The sequence below is a fragment of the Convolutriloba macropyga genome, chromosome 9, assembly GCF_964194025.1.
Source record: "Convolutriloba macropyga chromosome 9, txConMacr16.3, whole genome shotgun sequence".
NCBI lineage: Eukaryota > Metazoa > Xenacoelomorpha > Acoela > Convolutidae > Convolutriloba > Convolutriloba macropyga.
In genome coordinates, this window is record NC_134476.1 from 8,797,074 (window position 1) to 8,820,827 (window position 23,754).

Sequence of the window (23,754 nt, forward strand, 5' to 3'; positions counted from 1 at the left end):
AGACCGAAATTATCTCTGATCAGACTTTCCAGACCGAAAATATCTCTGATAAGACTTTCTAGACTGAATGAGTTCTGATCAGACCATCTCCAGGCCATGGTCCAGACTCAAATTCAGACCATTGCCCAGACCTTAATCAGACTATGATCAGACCCAATTTCAGAACCAAGTAGCCTCTGATCAGACTCAGTCGAGACCATCTCCCCAGCTGACCACACTGATCAAAAACACTCAAAATCGCCATCGTCAGCCCTCCCGTCCTTTAACCACAACACTTAAATTGTCCACTCTCCTCTCATCAGCCTTCTTCTCAACCCTAACCCCATCGCTTGACCCCCACCCACAACACACTCTCACACACACACACTCACACACACACACATATATACACACAGACACAGACAGACACAGACAAACAGACACAGAAAAACCGGTTACCCCATAAACGCACACACAAAACTTACACACACGTTGGTTGAGATTTTACTGCAAAATTAGCTATAAAATAAAAGATTTGCGATGAATTTGAATAAAATTATTAGACCTCTGATCAGACTCAAGTGCGCTCGAATTCGCCTCTGATCAGATCCAATTGCGCTCGAAGTCGCCTCTGATCAGACCCAAGTGCGCTCGAAAAGATAATGATCAGACCCAATTGCGCTCGAAGTCGCCTCTGATCAGACCCAAGTGCGCTCGAAGAGGTTATGATCAGACCCAATTGCGCTCGAATCCGCCTATGATCAGACCCAATTGCGCTAGAAATTGCCCCTATCAGACCCAAGTGCGCTCAAAATAGTCTGATCAGAAAGATTTTACTTATGAAAAAATCTTCTAATTTTGCTATAATATATTCATTTCAAAAAACTGATGTTTGCAGTATTTAATTCATCTAAGGAAAATTATAAAAGTATTGCTAAAGAAAACGAAACCCAACTGTTGAGAACAATTATATTTAGTGTACCTTTTAGTGTATATTTCTGACTCAATTGATGAGTTTAGACAGCTTTCCATAAGAAACATCGTGGTCTCCAGTTTATCAAAGTTTTTTCTGAAGGGGACCGGCCTCTGGTATCGGCTGGACTCCTGTTTTCTGATCAGAGCTATCGGACTTTTGATGAGTCTCTGATCAGAACGCTGCTTTATGGCTGCCTCCTGGCAGTGCCAACATCTCTCATTAAAAAAACAAAAAAAATGAAAATGCGCTCGAAATGGTCCCTGATCAGACCCAATTGCGTTCAAAAGCATTTCTGATCAGACCCAAGTGCGCTCGATGAGGTTGTGATCAGACCCAATTGCGCTCGAAGTCGCCTCTGATCAGACAAAAGTGCGCTCGAAGAGGTTATGATCAGACCCAATTGCGCTCGATGTCGCCTCTGATCAGACCCAAGTGCGCTCGAATCCGCCTATGATCAGACTTATCAGACCAAAATGACCTCTGATCAGACCATCTCCAGACCATGGTCCAGACCGTAGTGCGCTCGAACTTCCGAAAAGACCCTGTAATTTCGGTCTGGGAACACACGGGTGTGCGCTCGACTGGGTCTGATCATAACTCAATTTGGGTCTGGACCTCAACCTGGGTTCCAGAAAATTTAATGGCGTCGACATTTCTACCTTTGATCTTCCGCTAAATTTCGAGGCCAGTTATTTCAATACAATTGAAGGCGATGGGGCGGAATCTCCCGTCCAATTGAAGATTTGGGGTGAGAGCTGTTTTCAACATTTAATACTCTCCATTTAAATTTAAGCGTCTTGATTTTCTGTGTATATACACAGCTTTTAGGGAAAAAAAGCTTCATGTGCAACTTTAATTTTGACTCCACACGGAAAGTCGCTGATAAAATCGTCGACATCCACCCATAAGGATTGCGCAGACTATCCCGAGTTTTGATTCAAATAAAAACGGTATTATCGAAGCCGTAGAGAATTTAGCCAATTTGAAGCATTTTCAGTTGAAAACTTAAATAATTGCTTTTCAACTTTACTGGAAACTAAATTGGTAAACTTTCGAGGTGATTTGTGATGGTCTGATTTTGTTTCTTTGAAGTCATGAGTTTTCAGATATTGCTGATTTTTCAAGTGTTAGTAGAAATTTTTAATGAGAAATTTAGTTTAAATAAATTGCAGAATATCCAAATTTATGAGTTTATGAGACATGTTGAATTGCTGCTTATTGTCAGAAACAGAGGAGAAAATTTCTTCATTGTAAGATTTAAAGTGTACATTTTCCGCTAAAAACCAATTTTTGCAGAATAAGATCAATATCAATTTTGTCGGTTGTTCAAAGCTAGATTAGAGAGAGTAATCCGATTTATGTTTTGCAGTGTGTGACAACTGAGTTCAATTTTGTTGAAATAGGTATATAGGAAATGAAAACTGTCTTCTATCTATTTGACTGTCATGTTCTACACAAACAGATTTCCGCCACTAAAAATTATTAGAAAGATAGTTTATAATTAAGTAAGATTTTTATGATAGACAATGTTAATGTCCAGAAAAACTTTTCAAAAAAAAATCAAAAAAATTTGTATCTAATCGTTTGAAAACTGTGTTTTCAGGGATCGAAACGCAACTCTTTTTAAATCTGAAAAACTGTTTATATGCGCTGGTTTGTTTACAACTCATTGGTGTTTTCAGAGCAAGCAAAACTGAAGCAAAATTTTCTGAGTGGCGGTCTGCAATTTATCTATATAACTATTTGTTCTTAATGTAATTAAAAAATGTATTTTTATTTTCGGATTTTACGTTTAGTTATTTAACCATAATAATAAAAACAAAAATTGATTTTTTTTGTTTTTATTTTGTTATTTTTATTTTTATTTCGAAATTGATTATTTTTTTATTTGTTTTTTGTATGTTTTACTTTTAAATTACGTTTAGTTATTGAAAAAAATATATCAATAATGGAAGTTAAATTTTGTTTACAGTAGAATTGGGGGAAACAGTTCATGAGTTGAAAAGTCTACAGAAAAGACATTTTTTCTGAAAGTTCATATATGTGCATTTACGGATTCGATTTTTATGAATTTACCTTATCTTTTTATGGCAATGAAAATCGTAGGAAATTACAAGAACTGCCTCCTTTCAGCAGCTTAAAGTAATTCAGAAGTATTTAAAGTTCATAGGAATATATATCATTATCTTACAAAATCGTTACAGAGTGGACAATATTATATTCATAAAGAGTCACCATCATTTTTTACAGCCGGATATTACAGCTGAGATGTATTAGAAATTAGGATTATTTTAGTAAAATTTTTTGTTTTTGAATTTTTCAACTTTTATGTCCATATTATATGTCAAACGCTTTTTCGAAAATTTTTTTGTGTTATGAACAGACCAAAAAAGATTTCAATTTTCTGCTAAAAAGTCTTTATTTATTTGATAAACTTATAGACAGTTTAACCTTTAAAGTTTTTTGACTCATAAAGAACAAGTAGTAGGGATTCAAATTGCAGTTAAAATTGTTTAGTTTATGTTCTATTCCTCAACCCAAGAAACCAGTCCATTTTTTTCTTACTGTATTCCATTTACTACATGCCTAAACAAATTTGTTTATCTTAGCCAGAGCTAACAAAAAACTAAAAAAAGCTAAAGAGCTAAAAAAAATAACTTTTTTGTGTAATGACAAAAAACAGAGCAGAAATTTCCCAAAACATTTTCAAAAGTGTGATATGAATGCTGACAAAAATTTGGCTATAGAAAAAAGTTCTTAAAAAGATACTTAGCCCTGTGCAAAAAATGTGCTTTCATTTTTCTGACCTATTCTGTTTTCAGCCCACTCGCTTAGCGGGCTTATATAACTTTTACGTCCCCAAGACGCACGTGCTATATTTTACATAGTAACGTGCTATATAACTAAACATAAAGCGTAATTGAGGGACACAAAAACCAGTGGGGGTCGAAGTATAATAGACCCTATTTATCTTATTGGATTGTGATAATAAATCAACTTCATGCTCCAGCTTCATTTGACTTATATATATGCTCTTACACTGGAAAGAAAGGGCTACCCAGGGTGAGCACTCAGACCAAAAGTCGGTTGTCCAGACTGTTCCAGAAGAAACATGCCTATATGTTCGGTTTTAGTGCGTTAAAGCTGCCTATGTCCAGACTTTCATGCGTTGATTCATGTTTTATAGACCGTGTGTTTTTTAACGCACTACCCCCCCCCCCCCCGGCTCACCCTCATTGCGCAGTCAATATTGGAACAATTGAGTATACGTATGTTAGCGTGGGTGGAAATGAATAACATTAGGCTAATTTAGTTCAAGATTGCTTAAATTTACCCCTTTCCCACGGATACAGTATCTAATTACCGAAATGAAAGAAAGTCTAATTGGCGATTAATTTCAGATATATCCCTCTTGTTAGTAATTGCGAATTAAGAACACAATCAATGGTTTTTGAAATAGATTTATTAGGTCTTTGAAATTGATAAGTTTTAGGCTGATTGCATGCTCAAAATGATTTTGTTTCCAAAAAACAATTTTTAAAAAAATGCTCTTCCGGACCTTGACCACGTAATGCGCCTCCAAGCCCTCCATCCCACCGGGGTGCTTTCATTTCGGTCTGGGCATATTGACGGACTTTCGGACTGGGACCTCAAATTATCGGTGACCTCAAGTCATTAAATAATTTGCTCTTTTTGAAATAGTTGTTTTTTAAATGTTTGTCGTTGAATGCTAACTTTGCCATGTCAATAAAACATATCTTTAAAAAACTCAGGCAGATTTTTTTATGTGAATAAGGAAAAGTTGATTCCATCTATTCGATACAGAATCCGTGGAAAATTTCTACTCATAAATACCGACAAACAAACCAGGCCTAAACAGCAAATATTCAATTTGCTCTAATCAATTCTGGCATGTTTAATAAGAATGCATTTTACTTGATAAGTTAAATTCAATCTAAACCATCAGATGCAGAATAAAATGATTGAATCTAAACAAGCATTCGCATTTGAGCACGTTTAAAAATTGTTTGAACATATAAACTACAACTGATATTTGATAACTATATCTGTGTTTTGTTATTTGAAAACATAGAAACTCAGAATGTTTAAAAATGCTCTCAAACTTTTCTTCAAAAATGTAGCAAATTACTTTGAAAAAGTTAAATTCTTCAATTTAGAAATCTAAAATTTTACATACATTTTTACAATTTTTTAAAATATATTTTTGTGAATCTTTTCAGAAAACGCTGCATTTTTGTTTCTCTACCAGTACATGTGTGAGCGTGTAATTTACACTATTTTAAACATCTCAAATCTTTCTTAAAGAAGAAAGCAAAAACTCAATTATCAAAAACAGTAGTAATAAAAAAAATAGGGAAAAAATTTCAAAATGACTAAAATTCTAGAAGTTTCGGAGGAAAACTTAGACGACCTTCTAGCCTACGACGACACATTTCTCGATTACTTCAACTCGTTTCTCAGTTCCGGTGCATTTCCGATTCCACTTTATTACGATCGATTAACCGGAACTATCCATGAAGTTGACATCGATACTTCCGCCTCGGTGGAACACCAACCCGCCAAGTACGGCCCAAACGACGAAGAACGTGAACGGGTTTTCAACTGGGTTAAAAATGACAGGTTACCCTTATTTTTAACCTCCCGGTTTTACCTCGAGTACAAGTTGAGCAAACATTTAGTTCGGACTCTTGAGGTCCGACGAGCTTCCACTTACAGCGGTCTGGGGGGCTACAGTCGACAAACTCGAAGCGACTCAACATCGACTTTCATGAACAGTGCTTCTAAAAACAGCACCGCAGAATCGAACGAATACGAACACGAAACGAATGCTTGGCCCGAAATCCGATACTCGGCTTTTAAGTACCTCCGACCGGGTTCCCGAGCGTTTAGTTTACCCATTTCCATAATGCGAGGGAAAAGAAAACGAGACGGGTTTTACGACAGCGATTCCGATTCCGATTCCAGTCCGGTTGATGTGGGTCGAAATAACGAGAATGTCTCGGCAGCGAAACATATGAAAAACGGGGAACCCAAAAGTATTTTAAAATCGGGGGGAAATGCGAACAAAAAAAGCGTCCAGCTTTCGTCAACTGATAAAAACCCTAGCAGCAAGAAAACTGAAGATCTTGGGCAAAATGGAAAAGTTGGCGAAATTGAAGCGCTAAAATTGCCTAGCACGTCAAACAAATCAAAACACCAAAATGAGGAAGAACAATTTTACGATGATTTGAATGTTGAAGATTTTAAAAGCGATCTGGACGCCGGGTCGGAAAATAACCGAGACGAAAACGAAGATGAGGAGCCGGTCCAAAGCGGAAAATCTTCCGTTTTTGAGAAATCGGCTTCTAATGTTAACAACCGACTGCTAACTGGCAAAGCGCGGAAAGTTCCGAACTTAACCGACCTTCAAGACGAAGATACAATGTTACGTAATGGAGCCATAAAAGGAAACACTTCATCAAGGTTCAGAAGACGAACTACAGCTCATAAACGGCGAACGGTTTTACAACAACTTAAAGAAGAATTTCTTAGCACTCGCGAAGGTCTGAACAACTTCAAAAAGTTTTTAACAACGACCGAAAATGGGAAAGATTTGGTCGAGTTTTGGGTCGAAGTTGAACAATTCAAAGACGAGCTTGAACAAATCGGTGAATTCGGGGAAGACCGAATAAGCGGAAAACAATTCCGCCAAATTTTTCGAGAAATTATGAACAAATATAATCTTTCACGTGAAACTAAGGAGCAAATTCGGAAGTCTTTGCAAAATGATGGTTTCAGTTTGACGGTTTTTATGAGAACCCAGTATGATATTCTGAGGAGAATCCGAACGTATTGGATTCCGAGGTATCTTGAACATATGGAACATACTGAAGGGATTCGAATTCCGTCGTCCTTACGACTTCTGTCAATGGATACGAAGTCTAAACCCTCCAGCACCGCTGGAGTTACGACTGTAACCGAACGACAAAGCGCTAACGAACTCACCGAAAATGATCCTGATTTTACAGAGTACGAGCCTCAAAACAACCCCGAATCTCCATCAATTCCAGACAAACTTCAAGATTTTTCCATCCACCCGTACGTCGACGTCTCCAAAACTTTGCCCTTGAAACCTGACGAAAATATAATTCGGATTATCCAAAACCCGCTCAAAACATGGAGCGAAGTTGCCCAGTTGAGCAAAAGTCAAGTTTCGCGGGTTAAAAGCGGGTTGAAGAGGACACCCGAAGAATGGACTTTAGCTTTGCAGCCTCGCGAAGATTTCTTTATCAAAAGTTTAGAAAACGACAAATTTACAGGCGGTCCGTTTTTCAGGTATCTTCAAAAACAATGTCTAAATTCCACCAGTTCGGAACAGGATCGGCTTCATATGAAAAATTTGGCAAAATTTTTGTTCTGGCAAGATGCAAAAAATTTTGGAAAAACAGCGCATCTGTATTCGAACCAACATATAAAATCGGCGGCAGCTTGGAATATTTTCAACAAATATTTCAACCCTCTAAGCTTGTGGTTTATCGAGATTGCACATAGCGAAATAGAATTAATGCGTGTCGAACTTCAAAATAACGGTGAAAACTTGAACAAAAACATTTTCGAACAAATCGCTGATAAAATCGTGACAGAATTGGAAAAATCGTGGATTAAGTACAACAAGGAGGACTTACAGACATTCTTGATTTATAGAGGTCAAAATGGTACCCAGTTGTTAACTAGATTTGCGACCTATTCTGGAATTCGGCTGGAAGATATAGAGCCAAAAATTCGTAAGTACCCTGGCTCAACCGAAAGCCAGATTAAACAGCGCGTACAACGTGAAAAGGCCAAACGGGAAAAGGAATTGGAAGTTATAGAGCAAGAGCGACGTCGGTTAAGGTCGGAGGAACGAAACCGAATTCGAGCCGAACGAAAAAGGTATTTAGAAGACCAAAAACGACGGCTGCATGAAGTTATGACCGAAGTTATAGCCGACAATGTAGCCCATATTGAGCAGTCGCGACCAATCAGAACGCGCGATTCCGAAAACAGAAGAGTAGCCGAAGCCGCTTCATTGGCCAAACGAAAAGCCAATAAGAAACAAAAGGCGAAGTCGGCCTGGCTGCAAACCTTGACCTTAAACTCTACTTTAGAGGACGAAAGTTTATCTCAAAAGTTTACAGAATACTTGTTCGAATGCGAGAGAAGTGACGCTTCAAACAAAATCAAACTTTCGAAAGATTTGGGGAAATTTTTCGAATTGACAAAACCGGACGAGAAGGAAAATCTGGGAATGGAAATTGTGAATAAATATATGCGGCGTGAAAGTGTTTGCAAAATTGACTTACCGCGAAAGTTGATCATTCGCGAAGTCAGACCTCAAGAATCGAAACTTCAAGCGGTTCTCGAATACGTGCAACCGGAAGTCGAGGAATATTTTGAGTTTTTCAAACAGGGTTTGCTGTATCTGAACAGAATGGAAAACAGTAAGAAACCTCATGGGAATCAAAGATTGTTTCCACCAATTTGGAATAAGAGGAAGATTGATAACGGGTTGGTTGACGATGATCAGGAAATGCCCGCAAAGATGAACCCTTCGGCCGATGATAAAGAGATGCTTAAGACAGGTATGGCAAATTTGCCCGATATTCTGTTTAATCATATTTTTCATCAGAAATGGTAGCGTTTCGCAAATTGTATCTATTTAGTGATTATAAAGAGATACAAGGAAGCTCGTTAATGTGCGTTCGCAGATGAAGTTCGAACCCGAGTTGATCTATATTTTTGACTTAATTGTCAACCAAATGAAGAGATAACCAAAAATAGATGTTTGAGTTTTAAAAAATTGTTTCACACCCAAACTACTAATTGAATTACACAATGCCATGCCTCATTACAACGCTCACAAGATCTCCAAATAAAAAGACTACGAGAAAAAAAAACAAAATAAGCAAAACTAAAAAATTAACGGCAAAACTCAATATCTAAATGTAAACGTCAAAATGCAATCAGATAAAACCTTAACTTCAAAAATTTTCTTTTACATTAAATATACAGCAGATGGGATTTTTTCTTAATAAGTTAATAAGACTAGGTAACAAGTTAAAAGAAAAAATAATTAGGAGAAAATCAAAAATTTATCGAAATTTTTTAAACCAAATAATTTCTAACGTCTTAAAAATCATTAGCTTTTAACAAAAATAATTCCCAATAAATTTACAATAAACTCATTACGAAATTGATAAGACCTGTCTTTGGTTAGACTAAGCCATAGAAACGGACTAAACAGAGATAAAGCTCAAGAAATTACAAACAATCTGCGAAAACACAAATCATTGATGCCATTAAAATCATAAGCTATTACCCAATGTAGTTTCTTTTATTTCAATTGTTATCTATACTAATTGAGCTACAACTATACTGAACGATTAAATAGCTTCACCTGGCCTCATTTGAAAATAATTGAACACTGTTGTTACGCGAACGTGGTAAAAGAAGAGAAAAAAAAACACAAATATTGAACACACACACAAAACATTTATGAAAACGCATGCTTTCCCCAGAAATAAAACGTCAGTTACGACATATTATCAAAATAAAGTTTGAAATTTGAATTAAAAAAAGGTGAATGTGGTCTCTCAATGATGAGAGTAAGTCAGAAGTTGACGACAAGAACAATAAATCCATACAAAAAAAAACAAAACAAATAAAAAAACGAAAGAAAAAAGATATGAAAATGAATAATATCATAAACTTTTCGACTATTCGCTATAAACTAACTGCATAGAGTAATGGAATTCATTCCACCTTCAATTAGAAGCTTTTAAAAGCTCTAAGCACGTTACAACTACATAGAGAAAAAAACAGAAAAAAAATTGATTCATAAAAAAAATGAGACAAAAGTGTCGAAGCCAAAAAAAATGAATTTCTCCTCACGAACAATTCTAGCTTTAATTAATTTTTCAACAACAATAGGATTCCATTTTTTTTCACTATGAGAACTCAACAAATCATCAAATATGAACAAAATTTTAAAACCACTAAATCTTTGAGAAAACCCGTTGTATCAACGACATCAAATTCAATAGCTTTCAACGGAAGTCAAAAAATTGGCTACGTCAGGCCTCAATGGGAATCAAATCCTGTTTGTTGTTGATCAGTCAGCAGTAAGACATCAGAATAAGTCTTATGACAATGAAAACAAGAACAAATGCCGACAAAAACCAAAAATTAATAAGAAAAATGCGAGAAAGTGTCGAAGACATTTAATCCAAAAACTTTTCTCTTAAAACTTCATCAATGATTCTTTTAATGTTTTATATGAGCCAATGGCAACTATGAATATTAGGATAATGCTGTACGATTCCAAAAGGAAACAAAGTTACGAAAAAAATTAAACAAATTTTAAAAAAAATGTGGAAACTCGTTGCATAGAAGTTATAAAGCCAATAATTGAAGATCAAACAACTAGCCAGATTATTTGTTGTTTAAATACCAAATACAGGGGTCCTGTTATTACTGAGAATGACTTAGAGTTTGCAAAAACAGGTTAAAGAGCGGCTAACGTTCAAAAAAATTCGAAAAAATAATTTTTAATGTCTTAACAACCATTAGTTGTCCACTCAAAGCACTGGATAGGTTCACTCAATGCTCATATGGAAAAAAATGCTCTTTTGATCAACGTGTCTATGGCATAGGACTTCAAAAATTCATTAAAATCTCAAAAAGAAAATCAAATTTTCATTGAAAATCACGAACACTCAGTGTCGAAGCCAAAAAAAATTGAGCGACTCCTTGAAAACTATTTCTCTGTTCATTAGACATCATTGGAATGTAGATAAGGTTTGTCATTAACGGAACTTCAATATGAAAGTTGAATATTCTCTTAGTGGCTTAAAAAACAAAAAACTTATAAAAAATTTTTCTAAAAAAACAGCTCTCAAATAGAATTCGAATTTTTTTGATAATAATTTTCACTGTGAGACCAGAACTAGTCTTTTTAATTGCCTTTCGTCTATCAGAAACACCAAACTGGTGCATTTTGTAGCGTGAAAGGTAATTTTGAATTTAATTTTTTATGGAAAAAATGTGAATTCAAACAAAAATTACGCTAAAAGTGTACAAAAGTGAACCAAAAATCCCGTTTACATGAAACTTCAAACCTCCATAACTCCTCGAAAAAAACAAAATTCAAAAGAATCTTTTTATTTTCGAATTTTGCGCTGGACGAGCTTTTTAATGATACCACTCACATTTCTCTACGATGAATATATCGGTCGGCCAAAATTGTCTGAACAAAAAAAACATTTGATTATATAGTCCCCCCGCTCAAGAAGGGTCGGAACAACTAGCGAAAGTTGGATTTTAACATTTTTAACATATTTCACCGGAAATTGACAATACTTTTGAAAAAAAACGGAAACTGTGAATAAAAACAAGCTATCATCGTCTACTAATTTTAAGCCAAAATTTTAAGCCATCTCTCTACGATGGTTATGCCTGCCGATTGGCAAAAATTGACTGAACAAAAAAACCCCATTTGATTATATAGTTCCTGATTATAAGGTTATGCCTAATTACATCAGAGTTTTACAAGATAAGCGTCTATTTTCAAAAACTTATTGTTTCAAAAATTTCAAAGCGAATTCAGAACAATTTCATTAAATGTTTAAAACTTCGTCACAAATGTGAAACATTTTTCAAAAAAACGTTTAAGAAATGCAAAAATCTCTTTGCACAAAAGGTTTGACTTTTTCAAGAAATGTTTGTTTCTTTATTCAAAAAAGATGGTTGCCAACAACATTGTGCCTCTAAAACTCCCGCAAAACTGACAATGACGAAATGGGAATTAAAGACACGTGATTGTTACAACGGTTTGATTCGGTAGCTAAGCTATGATTCAATAAAACCATTTCAATAGTTACTCAATTTTCTCCAACCGTTTACTGGGTTTCCACGACAAATATTTTAAATTTTTGAAAAAAATGTTGAAATGAAAATGTGCAAAACTTATATTCTTTTTCAGCTCTGGACAGACCTCAAGAAGAACGCATGCTAGCTATGCTTCACTCGTTCTTCAAACACCTCCAAAGATGTGTGAAAGGTTCCGACTGTCACCCCCTCCTGCCCAAAGGACTCATTTTCTGCTTCGAAGTGTCTCGGCTGCGTGAACTCATTCACCAGAACAACGACCCTCCCGCTCTTTCGAGGAAAATTGAGACTATAATTGAGGTGTTCCTAGAGGGTCAAATCGAGCCCCGAATCCAGTTGGACATTCCGGTGGATCTGGTTGTGAGAATTAGCAAGCAAGGTTAATGAACAATTTGAATTTTTTCCCAGTGAAACCGAAGGTATCTTAATAGCATAATCCTGATACAAAAATCTGGATCTTTTCCGATTGTGCCCTCCGCCGCCCCAGTGCGATAACACCCCCCCCCCCCCCCGACGATATGCCCCCCCCCCCCTCCGACAATATGCCCCCCGCCCGGGTCGAATGTCCTCCCTAAAATCCGCCCATGTTGATGTAAGAATGGGGGGGGGGGGGTAATTTGTCTATGGGGGGTAAATTGATGTAAGAGTGTGGGGGTAATTTGTTCAGAGGGGGCAGAGGGGGTAAAATGATGTAAGAGTTGGGCTGCAATAAATTACCCCCCCCCCCCCCCCCCCCCCCTGACTGAAATTGCCATGTAAGAGTGGGCTGCAATGGGCTGCAACGGGAGGACTTTTTCAGGAATTACCCCCCTGACTGAAATTGCCATGTAAGAGTGGGCTGCAATGGGCTGCAATGGGAGGAGTTTTCAGGAATTACCCCCCATGACTGAAATTGTCATGTAAGAGTGGCTGCAATGGGCTGCAATGGGAGGACTTTTAAAATGGTGTAAGAGTGAGGGGGTAATTTGTCCAGAGGGGGTAAAATGAGGTAAGAGTTGGGCTGCCAAGGGGGGTAAAATGGTGTAAGAGTGCGGGGGTATTTTGTCCAGAGGGGTAAAATGAGGTAAGAGTTGGGCTGCCAAGGGGGGTAAAATGGTGTAGTTGTGAGGGGGTAATTTGTTCAGAGGGGATAAAATGATGTAAGAATTGGGCTGCCAAGGGGGTAAAATTGTGTAAGAGTGAGGGGGTAATTGTCCAGAGGGGGTAAAATGAGGTAAGAGTTGGGCTGCCAAGGGGGGTAAAATGGTGTAAGAGTGAGGGGGTAATTTGTTCAGAGGGGGTAAAATGATGTAAGAGTTGGGCTGCCAAGGGGGGTAAAATGGTGTAAGAGTGAGGGGGTAATTTTTCAGAGGGGGTAAAATGATGTAAGAGTTGGGCTGCCAAGAGGGGTAAAACGATGTAAGAGTGAGGGGGTAATTTGTCGTGATGGTGCAATTCTAACAATTATTATTTATATATATATATAGACCGTCAAGAGTTGGACAAGCATCGATGGTCTGGAGGATAAGGCGACGCAGCTGAGGGTACAGAGGTTGTGGGTTCAAGACTGGCAGTCTTCAGGTATGGGGGCTAAAAGACTGAGGGGGTTAAATGATGTAAGAGTTGGGCTGTCAGGGGGTGTAAAAGGATGTAAGAGTTGGGCTGCCAAGGGGGGTAAAATGACGTAAGAGTGGGGCTGCAATGGGAGGATTTTTTAGGAAAATGCAGCTCAAAACTCTTACGTCTTTTTGGGCTGCATTGGGCTTCCAAGGGGGGTAAAATGGTGTAAGAGTGAGGGGGTAAAAGACAAATTAACCCCCCACTCTTACATCTTTTTTGGTCTGCCAAGGGGGGTAAAATGGTGTAAGAGTGAGGGGGTAAAAGACAAATTACCCCCCAACTCTTACATCGTTTTACCCCCCTTGGCAGACCAAAAAAAATGTAAGAGTGGGGGGTTAATTTGTTTTTTACCCCCTCACTCTTACACCATTTTACCCCCCCCCCCCCCTTGGAAACTCAATGCAGCCCAAAAAAACGTAAGAGTTTTGAGCTGCATTTTCCTAAAAAATCCTCCCATTGCAGCCCCACTCTTACATCATTTTGGGCGGAAAAATTCAACCCGGGCGCCCCCCGTACGATACCCCCAGTCACAAAGCACACCTCAGCACATGGCAAATAATTAGGTAAATGGCACATGCGTGCATTCGTATGGGGGTGCAAACAATATGCACCCAATAAGCTGGGGGGGGGGGGGAACAAACGGAACAGATACAAAAATCTTTATAACATGACTTTGATATTATCAACATTGAGTTGATGTCGATGGAGATGATCTTGATAAGATTATTTTTAAGGTGATCTTAATAAACAGATGACCTTAGTCACACACACTTGCGAGTATTGGTGAGATGATTCAATAAGTTTCGATTATCCGGACTTCATCAAAAGCGTTCATAATATAAATTGTAGCAGCGTCAAAATAAAAAATCCTTTTTTAAAAATAAAAAAAATGCTCAGCATGTTTCAATATTAAAAAATAACAATTTCAAAAGAGAATTCATTTCTTGTTAACAATTCCTAAATAAAACCACAAACTCTCTCTTGATCAAACTCCCACGCTTGAACGGCAAAACTAGGTTGAAACAAAAAAACATAGCCGGAAGAGTTCCGGAAACGACTCGGAGTAGAAAAACAGACAACTGATCTGAAGCACCTCCTACTTGATTACACTAAGCATTTTGAGTGAATACCAGGAAAACTTATATGAGATAAAAATGACAAATCAAAAAGCATCTGATAAAATTTACATCAAGTTGAGACTCCAAAAGTACACGTTAGATTTGTATACAGGTAGCTCGCAACATCATAATATCAATTGAAAGACAATCTATCAGTCTCATAAAAAAAACCGAGCAAAGGGAAAATTCAAAGCAACAGGAACAAGGGGAAAATGAATAAACAGTATTCAATAAAAATTAGAATAAAACTCTCTATAACGATAAAATGCAACCTCCCAAACAATATTTGAAGAACATGTAATTAAACTTTCTACTGGAGCAGTCAATCGACCAATACATTGCAGAAAAAAATTTTTTTTAAAACAAACAAAGTTAAAAATCAAAGAAAAAAATGGAAAAAAAATTAGAAATTTGTAACAACTAATTTCAGTGAAAGGTGCCCTGTCTATATTTCAAATGTAACTTTAGTATAACCACACCAATTGAAATCATCTTGAACAAAAAATGGTCAAGAAAATTGACTGCGAGAACCATAAAATTGAAATAAATAAGCAAAAAAACATTAAAAACAGATATAATTTGGCAAAACTTGCTCAAGTTTACTCAAATCGCTATATAACTAAAAAAACAACTCAGAGTTAATACTAATCAATTTGACAGACAACCAAAAGTACTAGCAAAAAAACTGACACAAAAGTGTAATATTTGCTTCAGGTGGTCAAAAAAACTTCCAAATGCACTGTTACCAGTTTAGATAATTGAGCGAAGCACCTTTAACTGAAAAATATGGAGTTGTAAAGCTATAAAACTGCGTTCAAAAAGCTTCACGTAATCAAAAATGATCGCTCGCTCAGTGAAATTTTTTCACACCTACTTTTTTTTTAGCTCTCTTTCAGAAAATCGACATGAAGAAACAATGTTGGCTGCAATGATGGTACCACGTGAAACTTTCAGACGCAAAAAAAGTGGCTATGGTCACAAAAAAGAGCAATGCTGCTCATTAAAATATCAGTCTGAAATGTGGGGAATAATACGAAAAAAGGGCAGCTGAGAACAGGCTTCTGTCGGCCTAATGTTGTTCCGCTGCGATTACGCAGGAACCACAATTATTATTATTATAACCACTCTCTCTCTCTTCTCTCGGCTCTTCTCTCTTCTCTCAGTGGAAATTTGACCTGAACTCTGTTTTCACGCATTTCACTTCCTGTTTCAAATGCACTCCAACGAAATTACCAATCAAAAACAAAAAAGACGCTCGGCCAATACTCTTCTTCGAGTCGTAAAAATATGACAGTCATTTTCAAACTGTTTTCAGGTCACTTCTTCGCCAAAAATGAACAATACAGTGAAATCAGCGGATTCGTAGACGCCTATGAGAAAATATACAAACAATTGTGCCCCTACTTTGCAGCTTTCTTCAAACACTACAAACCTCCCCCGATGTTGGAAAAGAACCCACAAAAGCACAAAATGTTGCGATTGATGGATTTAGAAATGCAAAAACGACATGAAGAGTGGCGGGGTCGATGTGCGACGCCCCAGTTTGAGTACAACTTGCCCAAATTGCCAGTGAAGCTCAAACAGAATGTGAAAGGGGTCCAAGTTTCATTTTCGTTTCAAGAAGGAATTCGCGCCAAGGTAAGAAGCCGAAAAAATTTGCTCAGGTTTATTTTAAAAACTGCGAATTTTGAACTTGTTCGAATCGCATTTTCATGAAAAGTCTCTCACGCAAATTGCCAATGTTTTACTATTCAATATTTCGGGTGGTATGTTAGCAAAAAATTTTTTCATGGAAAAAGTGATCCTATAATTATCGTTGCAACATTACTTGTAATCTGGAGAACTATATTATAGTATGTATTCTTACTTCAGCCAACAGCGAAAACTCTTCTACTCTTGCGTTCTAGAAAGATAAGAGTCGTACCAATAGACATATCTATAATTCTAGAAATAAAATCCAAAAAGAAACCTTAAACATTCTTAGTTTACTCCCCAGCCCTATTTCACAAACACAAGCACACACGCATGCATGCACGTTTACACAACACTCACGTACACACACATACGCACACACACACACACGCACACGCACACACACGCAAACACACGCACACACACACATACGCACGCACGCAGACACACACACACACACACACACACACACATATATATATATATATATATATATATATATATATATATATATATATATATATATACGTACGCACACAAAACACACACACATACACACACAAACGCAAGCACGCACGCACACACGCACCTCCAACTTCTAAAGTTTTCAAACCTTTTGCTAAAATTGCCTGATTTTCTGGGTCAGCAGGCTAATAAAACTTGTTTGCATGCTTTAGGAGAAAGCTTTAAGAAGCCCCATTGTTCTCTGTGCAAAATTGTTTGACATTTTTGTCCCTATTGCCTCCGACTGTGCTTCATAAGACGACCAAGTTTTTTATTGGAAAAGAATTTTTATCTCAAGGCGGTTTTTTTTGAGGACGTTATACTTAAAAAATAATAAAGAAACCACAGTTTTGGTCCTTTAACATCAAACAATTTGATCACTTTTACCTCCCATCTAAGTTCAGGAATAAATTTCAAAGGCGGCTCAGGAGTACTTGTCTAAGGTACCATTTTTTTTCTACCAAAAAAATCGTAGTTTTTGATATTGTAACACTAGGAATAGAAATAAGTTTTCAATTTGTTCTCAAGTTTTTGTGAGAAAAATTCTTTCACAAAACATTGAAAACAAAGTTTTTTCTCACAAAACGTTGTGGAAACAATGTTTTTATTCGCTCTTCATCTGGTTTCGGATAGTCCAGAAAGAACAGATTGAACGCGCTTGCATCTGAGTGAATCCGCCACGTCGTGTAATTATTAAAATAATATTGACGATATATTTGAATGACAAGTTTTACTGTTCAAGGCTCTTTTATTTCAAAATTCTATGTAGTTCCAAAATTCTTTTCAGTTTTTTTGAAAATAATTTGTTTGCACCAACCGAAGAAAAATTTAAAACTGGTGTCTGTATCACTTCTGTTTTTTCTCTGTTTTTAGGATGAAATAATTAACGTGGCAAAACAGTTAAGTTTCAGTTTTAAACAAAATGAGCGGACAAAATCGATAAATTAGAATGTTTTTCTCTCTGCAAATGCTCAAACGAAAATGTGATTTCAAATTAAAACTCAAACTAAACACAAACAGCTTGACTTACTTTTGCTTTTTGTCTCATTATAAGCAACGAATGTCGGAAAATTACGTTGGAAAAATCAAGCGAAATATAAAGCATTGTAAATACTGTAGAGTGCCAAAAAAGAAGCCACGACCAATAAAAACCTCATTTTGATTTGAAGCAATGCTTGCAAGAAAATATACTAGGAAAAAACCAACTCATGTCCAAACTTTTATTTGACTTTCATTTTTTAATTTGGCAGAACTGTTGCTTAGAAAATTTTCAACTGCAAAAATGCTAAATTGGTGTAACTGAACATGAAAGACGCGAGTTTCAAGCAAACAGATCGATCATTGAAGCTACAATAGTTTAAAATGAAAATGCTCACAAAGTATCTTAAAGCATTAAATGGCAGAAAGTGATTGAAAATTCAACAAACGTTTAAAAAATGGCTCTCTAGCTGTAGGCTCTATTCATTGAACCTTCAACGTTGATTGCATTTTTGAAGAAATGGCTTCATTTTTTTTTCTCGTTTTTTCCTTGGTTGGACTCTGCCGGGAACTTTTGAGTAACGTACAGACTTCTACGATCCGTATTTTTACATTTTAAGCCGATGTGGAATTAATTAAAATTAGCCAGATTTGCCAATGATTTAAATTGATCTTCATAAATCGAACCAGTTAAATTGTCGCCACTTGTCTGTACTGAGTTGATCAAGCAATTGTCATTTACACTGCTATCAAGGAAATAATAGTGTTGGTGTAGAAATGGTTAAAGTTTTTTGAGCCATCCAAAAGTATAGAGTTTTAAGTAGTGTGAAAATATATGTTTTTCTAATTTTCACGATCTGTTGGTAAAGTTTTGTCTTAAGGCTTTGTGCGCACTAATATGACCACAAATAACCTCCTGCTTTATGGAATTTTTTTCTATACCGTTCAGTTATCGTTGTTCTGTATAATCTTTTTGTTAAAGATCTAACTGAAGACAAACATCAAATTGGGTGTTTTTATTTATCTCAAGATTGTCGATACTTTGATGTGTCAAAAAACATAGCCTATTAACTACATGGTAGTCTTTTCTGAAGGTTAGCTCAAAATTACAGTCTACTTACAACTATAAAGAAAAAAATAACATATCTGGTAAGAACAATGAGATGTTATCAGTGGGCTTCACTTGCCCTATAGTTGGTATAATCTCAAAAGCATTGAATATTGAAAAGATTTGAAGAATTTGATAGCTGTAGAATAGCTTGACGAATTCTTACGTTTGAAACCAAACTTTCCAAATCTAAGAAACCGAACATGCCAGCGACCATCTTACGTTTAGAAAACCGAACATACCGGCAATATCGCAGAAAAAAGTCAGACTTTTGTCGTTTTTGTCTAACTAAAATTGATTATACCGACACTTTTCTCACTTTTACGAATAACGATTTCCGAACTAAGGCAGTCATATTTTTATAAAATGGACTATATGTAAAGATTTAGTAATTGATTTGCTCACTGAATACAGATTATTCTAGTGGCAAATCCATTCAATTTCAACAACATATCGGGTATGATTATTGTTCTAACTAATACTTCTAAAACAACCAAGGGACATAGAATTGTTATCTTGCAAAATTTTACAATTCTTTAAAAGAAAACCTTTCACAAAATTCGTCTTGAAAGATTCTGCCAGTCGTGAGCAGAGAACTGTTTTCAGTTTTACGATCTTTCAAAACCGCTATCTCAGAGTAAAAATTCCTACATGATAACAACTCGTTATGAAAAGCGTGAATTGCTCCCCTTATAACCCTGTTAATAATAGCCCTTAAACTTATCAATGTGACAGCAATCAAAATTATCGGTACTCCTAGCATTGGCTTTGCGACTGTTTCCTTTTCCACACATGAACAAAATATCATTTCATACATCTTTGTGAACAAAATATTGATTCTTCTTCCTTAATAGTGGTTTATGTGGCCTGATGAGATGAAAGACAATCCAATATCATTGATATATACCAAATACAAAATGTAGCCATAGAAATTATCCACTCGTCTGGAAAAGGTAACAGTCCCTAATTTAACCATCCCAGGTTTAGGTCCAGACCCAAATTTTATGTTGCAAAGAGTAAAATGAACTAGAATTAAATGTCCTCTTTGACCTGGTAGCACTGATCGGAATCGTTTCCGTTATTGCCCCCCCCCCCCCGCCCTCTACCCACCTACCTATATCAGTCAATTTTCACCCCCCCCCCAAATTTTATTTTCATCTTTATAAACCCCTTTGCTCAGAAAAAATTGCGTGTTGGTGGGGTGCAATAATGGAAAAGATCCCAGTGATCGTAGTTAGATTGTAGCTTTTGTTGATTTTTCTATCTCATTTTAAGAGCCCAGATGAGGAGTTGACCGAGGTAAGTAACTGCAAAGAACACTTATCATGTCTTTTGATTAATTTCACCATCACCCAGAAGCTACTGATTGGTTCTGCCCTGTACGAAATGTCACATGTCCGATAACTTTGAACTGATTCATGCCATTTTCCCGGAAAAATATTCCAATATTCATTAAAAATCTGCGAGCTTCATTAATTTCAAACTGATCTTGATTTAGCATACATCGAGTTTTAAGGAGGACGCCCGGTAGAGCCAAACGAGCGCAGAGCATAATATATTAAGATCCACCAATCATTAAGGGAGATTTGAAGCCGAATATTTCCCGTGCTCTGATTGGTTGATCTTAAAACTCATTACTTTAGAGGCAATTTTTTGTTAAAAAAATTAATTACAAAACGATGGTCTGTCCGTCGTTGCAATCTACCCCTCCCCCCGTCAGTGGTGGCAGTGGTGATGGGGGGGTTGCGGCCACGGAGAGGCTGAGTGGAGCGCAACCCGACCTCACACCGTAGATAATCAAGCCACAACAACTAATTAATTAGCCATTTCTTTCATTTTTTGCTCTTTAATTGAAACTGATCCGATTAATTGGGCATTCGAATTCAAGCATTCGGTTCTGATTCTCATTTTTCTCATTCGGTTTCTTCTCCCGTTTGGCTGTAATTTCTAGTTCCCTAATTCCTTTAAAATTATGAAGTTTCAACCCAGATAGCTGAATCCAATCATTTTATCTGCCCTTTCCCTAGCGTTCACTTTAAGATTACTGGGCAAATCAACTTTGCGAACTGTAAACATTCTTTTCAAGATTAAGATTGCAGGATCGATGCAAGTTTTTACCTAACTTGATAAAGTAGTGAAATTTGTTCAAGATTACGTCGCCAAACGTACAATTTGATCGAGTAATTATACGTGATTTTGTACGCATTGTTTTAAGATTAGGCTCACAAGACACTGACAGTAGAAAAAAACTAGTTCAAATTCGCTCAAAAGTGGATATTTTCGTCACATTTATCCACAACGCTTAAATTTTTACAATTCTGGATAATTGTAACGTAATTTTATCACTATAGTCCAAATATTGCCGTCATATTTTTTCACAAAAGAATTTATTCGAATGAAACCTAATTCCGCGTTTGTATTTTCTGTATCTTAAGCAGCTTTATTTATTGTTTTGACCACTACAGGTTACTGATGAACACTTAAGTGACAAGTTGATATAGTAATAAATTTTTCGGATAAAAGTCCCTCAGTTACCATTTGTGAACATTGCTCACTTCGAATTCCTCTAAATGCTTCCGAATTTTGTAACTTGAGTACGCGTTTCGCTGTCACAATTATTCACAATTCAAGTTTTAGTAAAAACGTGAATAATTGTGACAAAAGAATATCACATATGTCCGCTGAAGACGAAAATTTCTAAAAATGTACGCTTGGCGACTTTATGAAAAAGTATAGCGATATGATCAAAAAAGTGAATGCGCTGAAATTAATTTAGAAAAGTTGTTAACATAGTCCGATAATAATATTTCCCTCAATTGGCAAAAACTACCCAAAGAAGATAAATTAAAATTGTAATCGATATCCAAATTGAAGCGCACTCTCCTTTGTTATAGGGTTTAAGATCCGAATGCAATGTAATCCCACTATGAAGGTGAGTGAATTTGTTCAAAAGTTTCGTACCCGCATACAATTGTACCAGTATAGAGGTCGACTTATGAACCAAAAATGTTGGCTCTCCGAATAGGACGGCCATTTGTCATCATTAGTTTAAGATACATAATTTTTATGTTTGCAGGCCCTTGATGCGTTGCAAGTGCAGATTATGCAGGAACAAATGCGACAGGAGGAGCTGAAGAGAGCAGAGGCACTTCTAGTCAGCAGAAACTAACTATTTTTTTTTTAAAAAAAACGTAGCACCCAAAGTTGATCACGCAGAACTATAATCTACCGTCACGAGAAATTAGCTTTAATCGTTTTAGGTCCCGAAGGACTTAAATTTACATTATCCGACCTAATGCTGCACGTTGGTGCTAAAATACGGATGGACAGGGTGTTTAGCCGATTAGGAAATGTGTCAATTTTGATCGATGGTCCAATCTGACCACGAAAATCCGATGCTCAAAATATTAATTGTTCGACCAACCGATACAAATGATGTGCTGTCAAGTTGTCGGCGTAAATTAGCATTTTTGGGTATCAGCTAGACCCCCTTGTCGGTCAATACTTTCATCACTTATTACCACAGCTTTTAGTAAGTTGAAACCCCCCACCCCTCCACTCGCCCTCCAAATGTTACCATTTTTCAACTGCGCTATGCTCTTTATAATATACTAATAAATTTTAATCAAAAGTACAATAATAGTTTTGAAATTTGTTCTGTATTGGTTTTAGATATAGTATTTAAACTACAGTGCACAAGTCAGCTTCAGCCAAGATTAACAAAAACGAATTGCAACTCTTACACGCATTGGGCCGCCATGCCACGCTTTTGCGGAAAACGACATAAAATTAGCAAACATTTTGAAAAATAAAAAGGTGCTCAAAGAAAATTACAGGCAAATTAAAAGATATACAATTCAAATATATTAACAAGTCATTTGTTGACGAAAAACTGCTAGAGAGAATAAAGAAGTATTCCAGGAAAAAAGCATATTTCAAGAAAAATATAAGCAGTTTGAACCAAAATATGTACGTATAAGTAAAACGTTAGCAACTTGTTCGTTGGTAAAAAATTATCAAAAAGAATCAAGAAAAACCGGTTTTCAAAAAACAAAGAAAGATGTAAAAAAAACTAAGAAAATACAGTGAGATAAAAAATATGAACATTACGAAAAAACATATGCTAAGTTTCGAACAAAAAGCTCTCCAATCTGGTAAATAACCGTTTTTTATAGCCGCAATTAATTACTCAGCTAGTTAAAAGGCAAATCGAAGATTCACGATATGGTAAATAACAAAATTTAATTTCCTATTTATGTCTTAAATCACTATTAATAAAATCGAGAAAACCAACAGGCTAATTGAATGCAAAAGTCCGCTGAAAAGTAGTGACATAAATCGTGGACAAATGTGATAAGGTATTGTCACTTTTGTCCACAATTTGACAAATCGGCCAGAAAAGACCAATTGTATATCTTGCGGTGTAATGTGCGCATGGACTTTCCATAGGTCGAGGTAAAACTACGGGGCAGTGCTCGATACAATTTACAGTTACCAAAAGAAAAACGAAAAATTTTTTGATTTAATTTTTCAACAATACCAAATTCATTATTGATTTAATATTGATGACACCTTTTAATTCTGAATCCTAGTTGAGACGTGAGCTTATCCTGTCATAATATGGAACAAGTTCTTAATGATCTAGACAATATTACAATATTTTCAAAAAAAATTGCAAACCTCTCGCAAGATTTTCTCTGAAACTTGCAAAATCTAGGAGGACAAACGGTTCATTACAAGAAAATATGGGTACTCTAACACATCTCATTTCAAAGAAAGTGAAAAATTTATCTATGCCGCCCCAAAAAATATGTAAAAATCATTCAGCAATGAATTAATCTGGCTTGTTAAAAATCACGCTGCAGAAGTCTTTT

The 23,754-nt window shown here is 36.3% G+C and overlaps 1 protein-coding gene across 2 annotated transcripts; it reads left to right on the plus strand.

Moving 5' to 3' along the window:
• The first annotated feature begins 5,021 nt into the window (after window positions 1-5,021).
• Window positions 5,022-22,551, plus strand: LOC142345592 (uncharacterized). 2 transcript variants are annotated; one of them, XM_075397715.1, is made up of 5 exons: window positions 5,022-8,577; window positions 11,976-12,260; window positions 15,914-16,236; window positions 20,156-20,179; window positions 21,957-22,551. In XM_075397715.1, the coding sequence occupies exons 1-5, from the start codon at window positions 5,346-5,348 to the stop codon at window positions 22,047-22,049; spliced, it is 3,957 nt and encodes a 1,318-aa protein (XP_075253830.1). In that variant the 5' UTR covers window positions 5,022-5,345; the 3' UTR covers window positions 22,050-22,551. The 2 variants fall into 2 exon arrangements, with proteins under 2 accessions (XP_075253830.1, XP_075253831.1); XM_075397716.1 differs by lacking the exon at window positions 20,156-20,179 and having other exon boundaries at window positions 5,023-8,577.
• The last annotated feature ends 1,203 nt before the right edge of the window (window positions 22,552-23,754 follow it).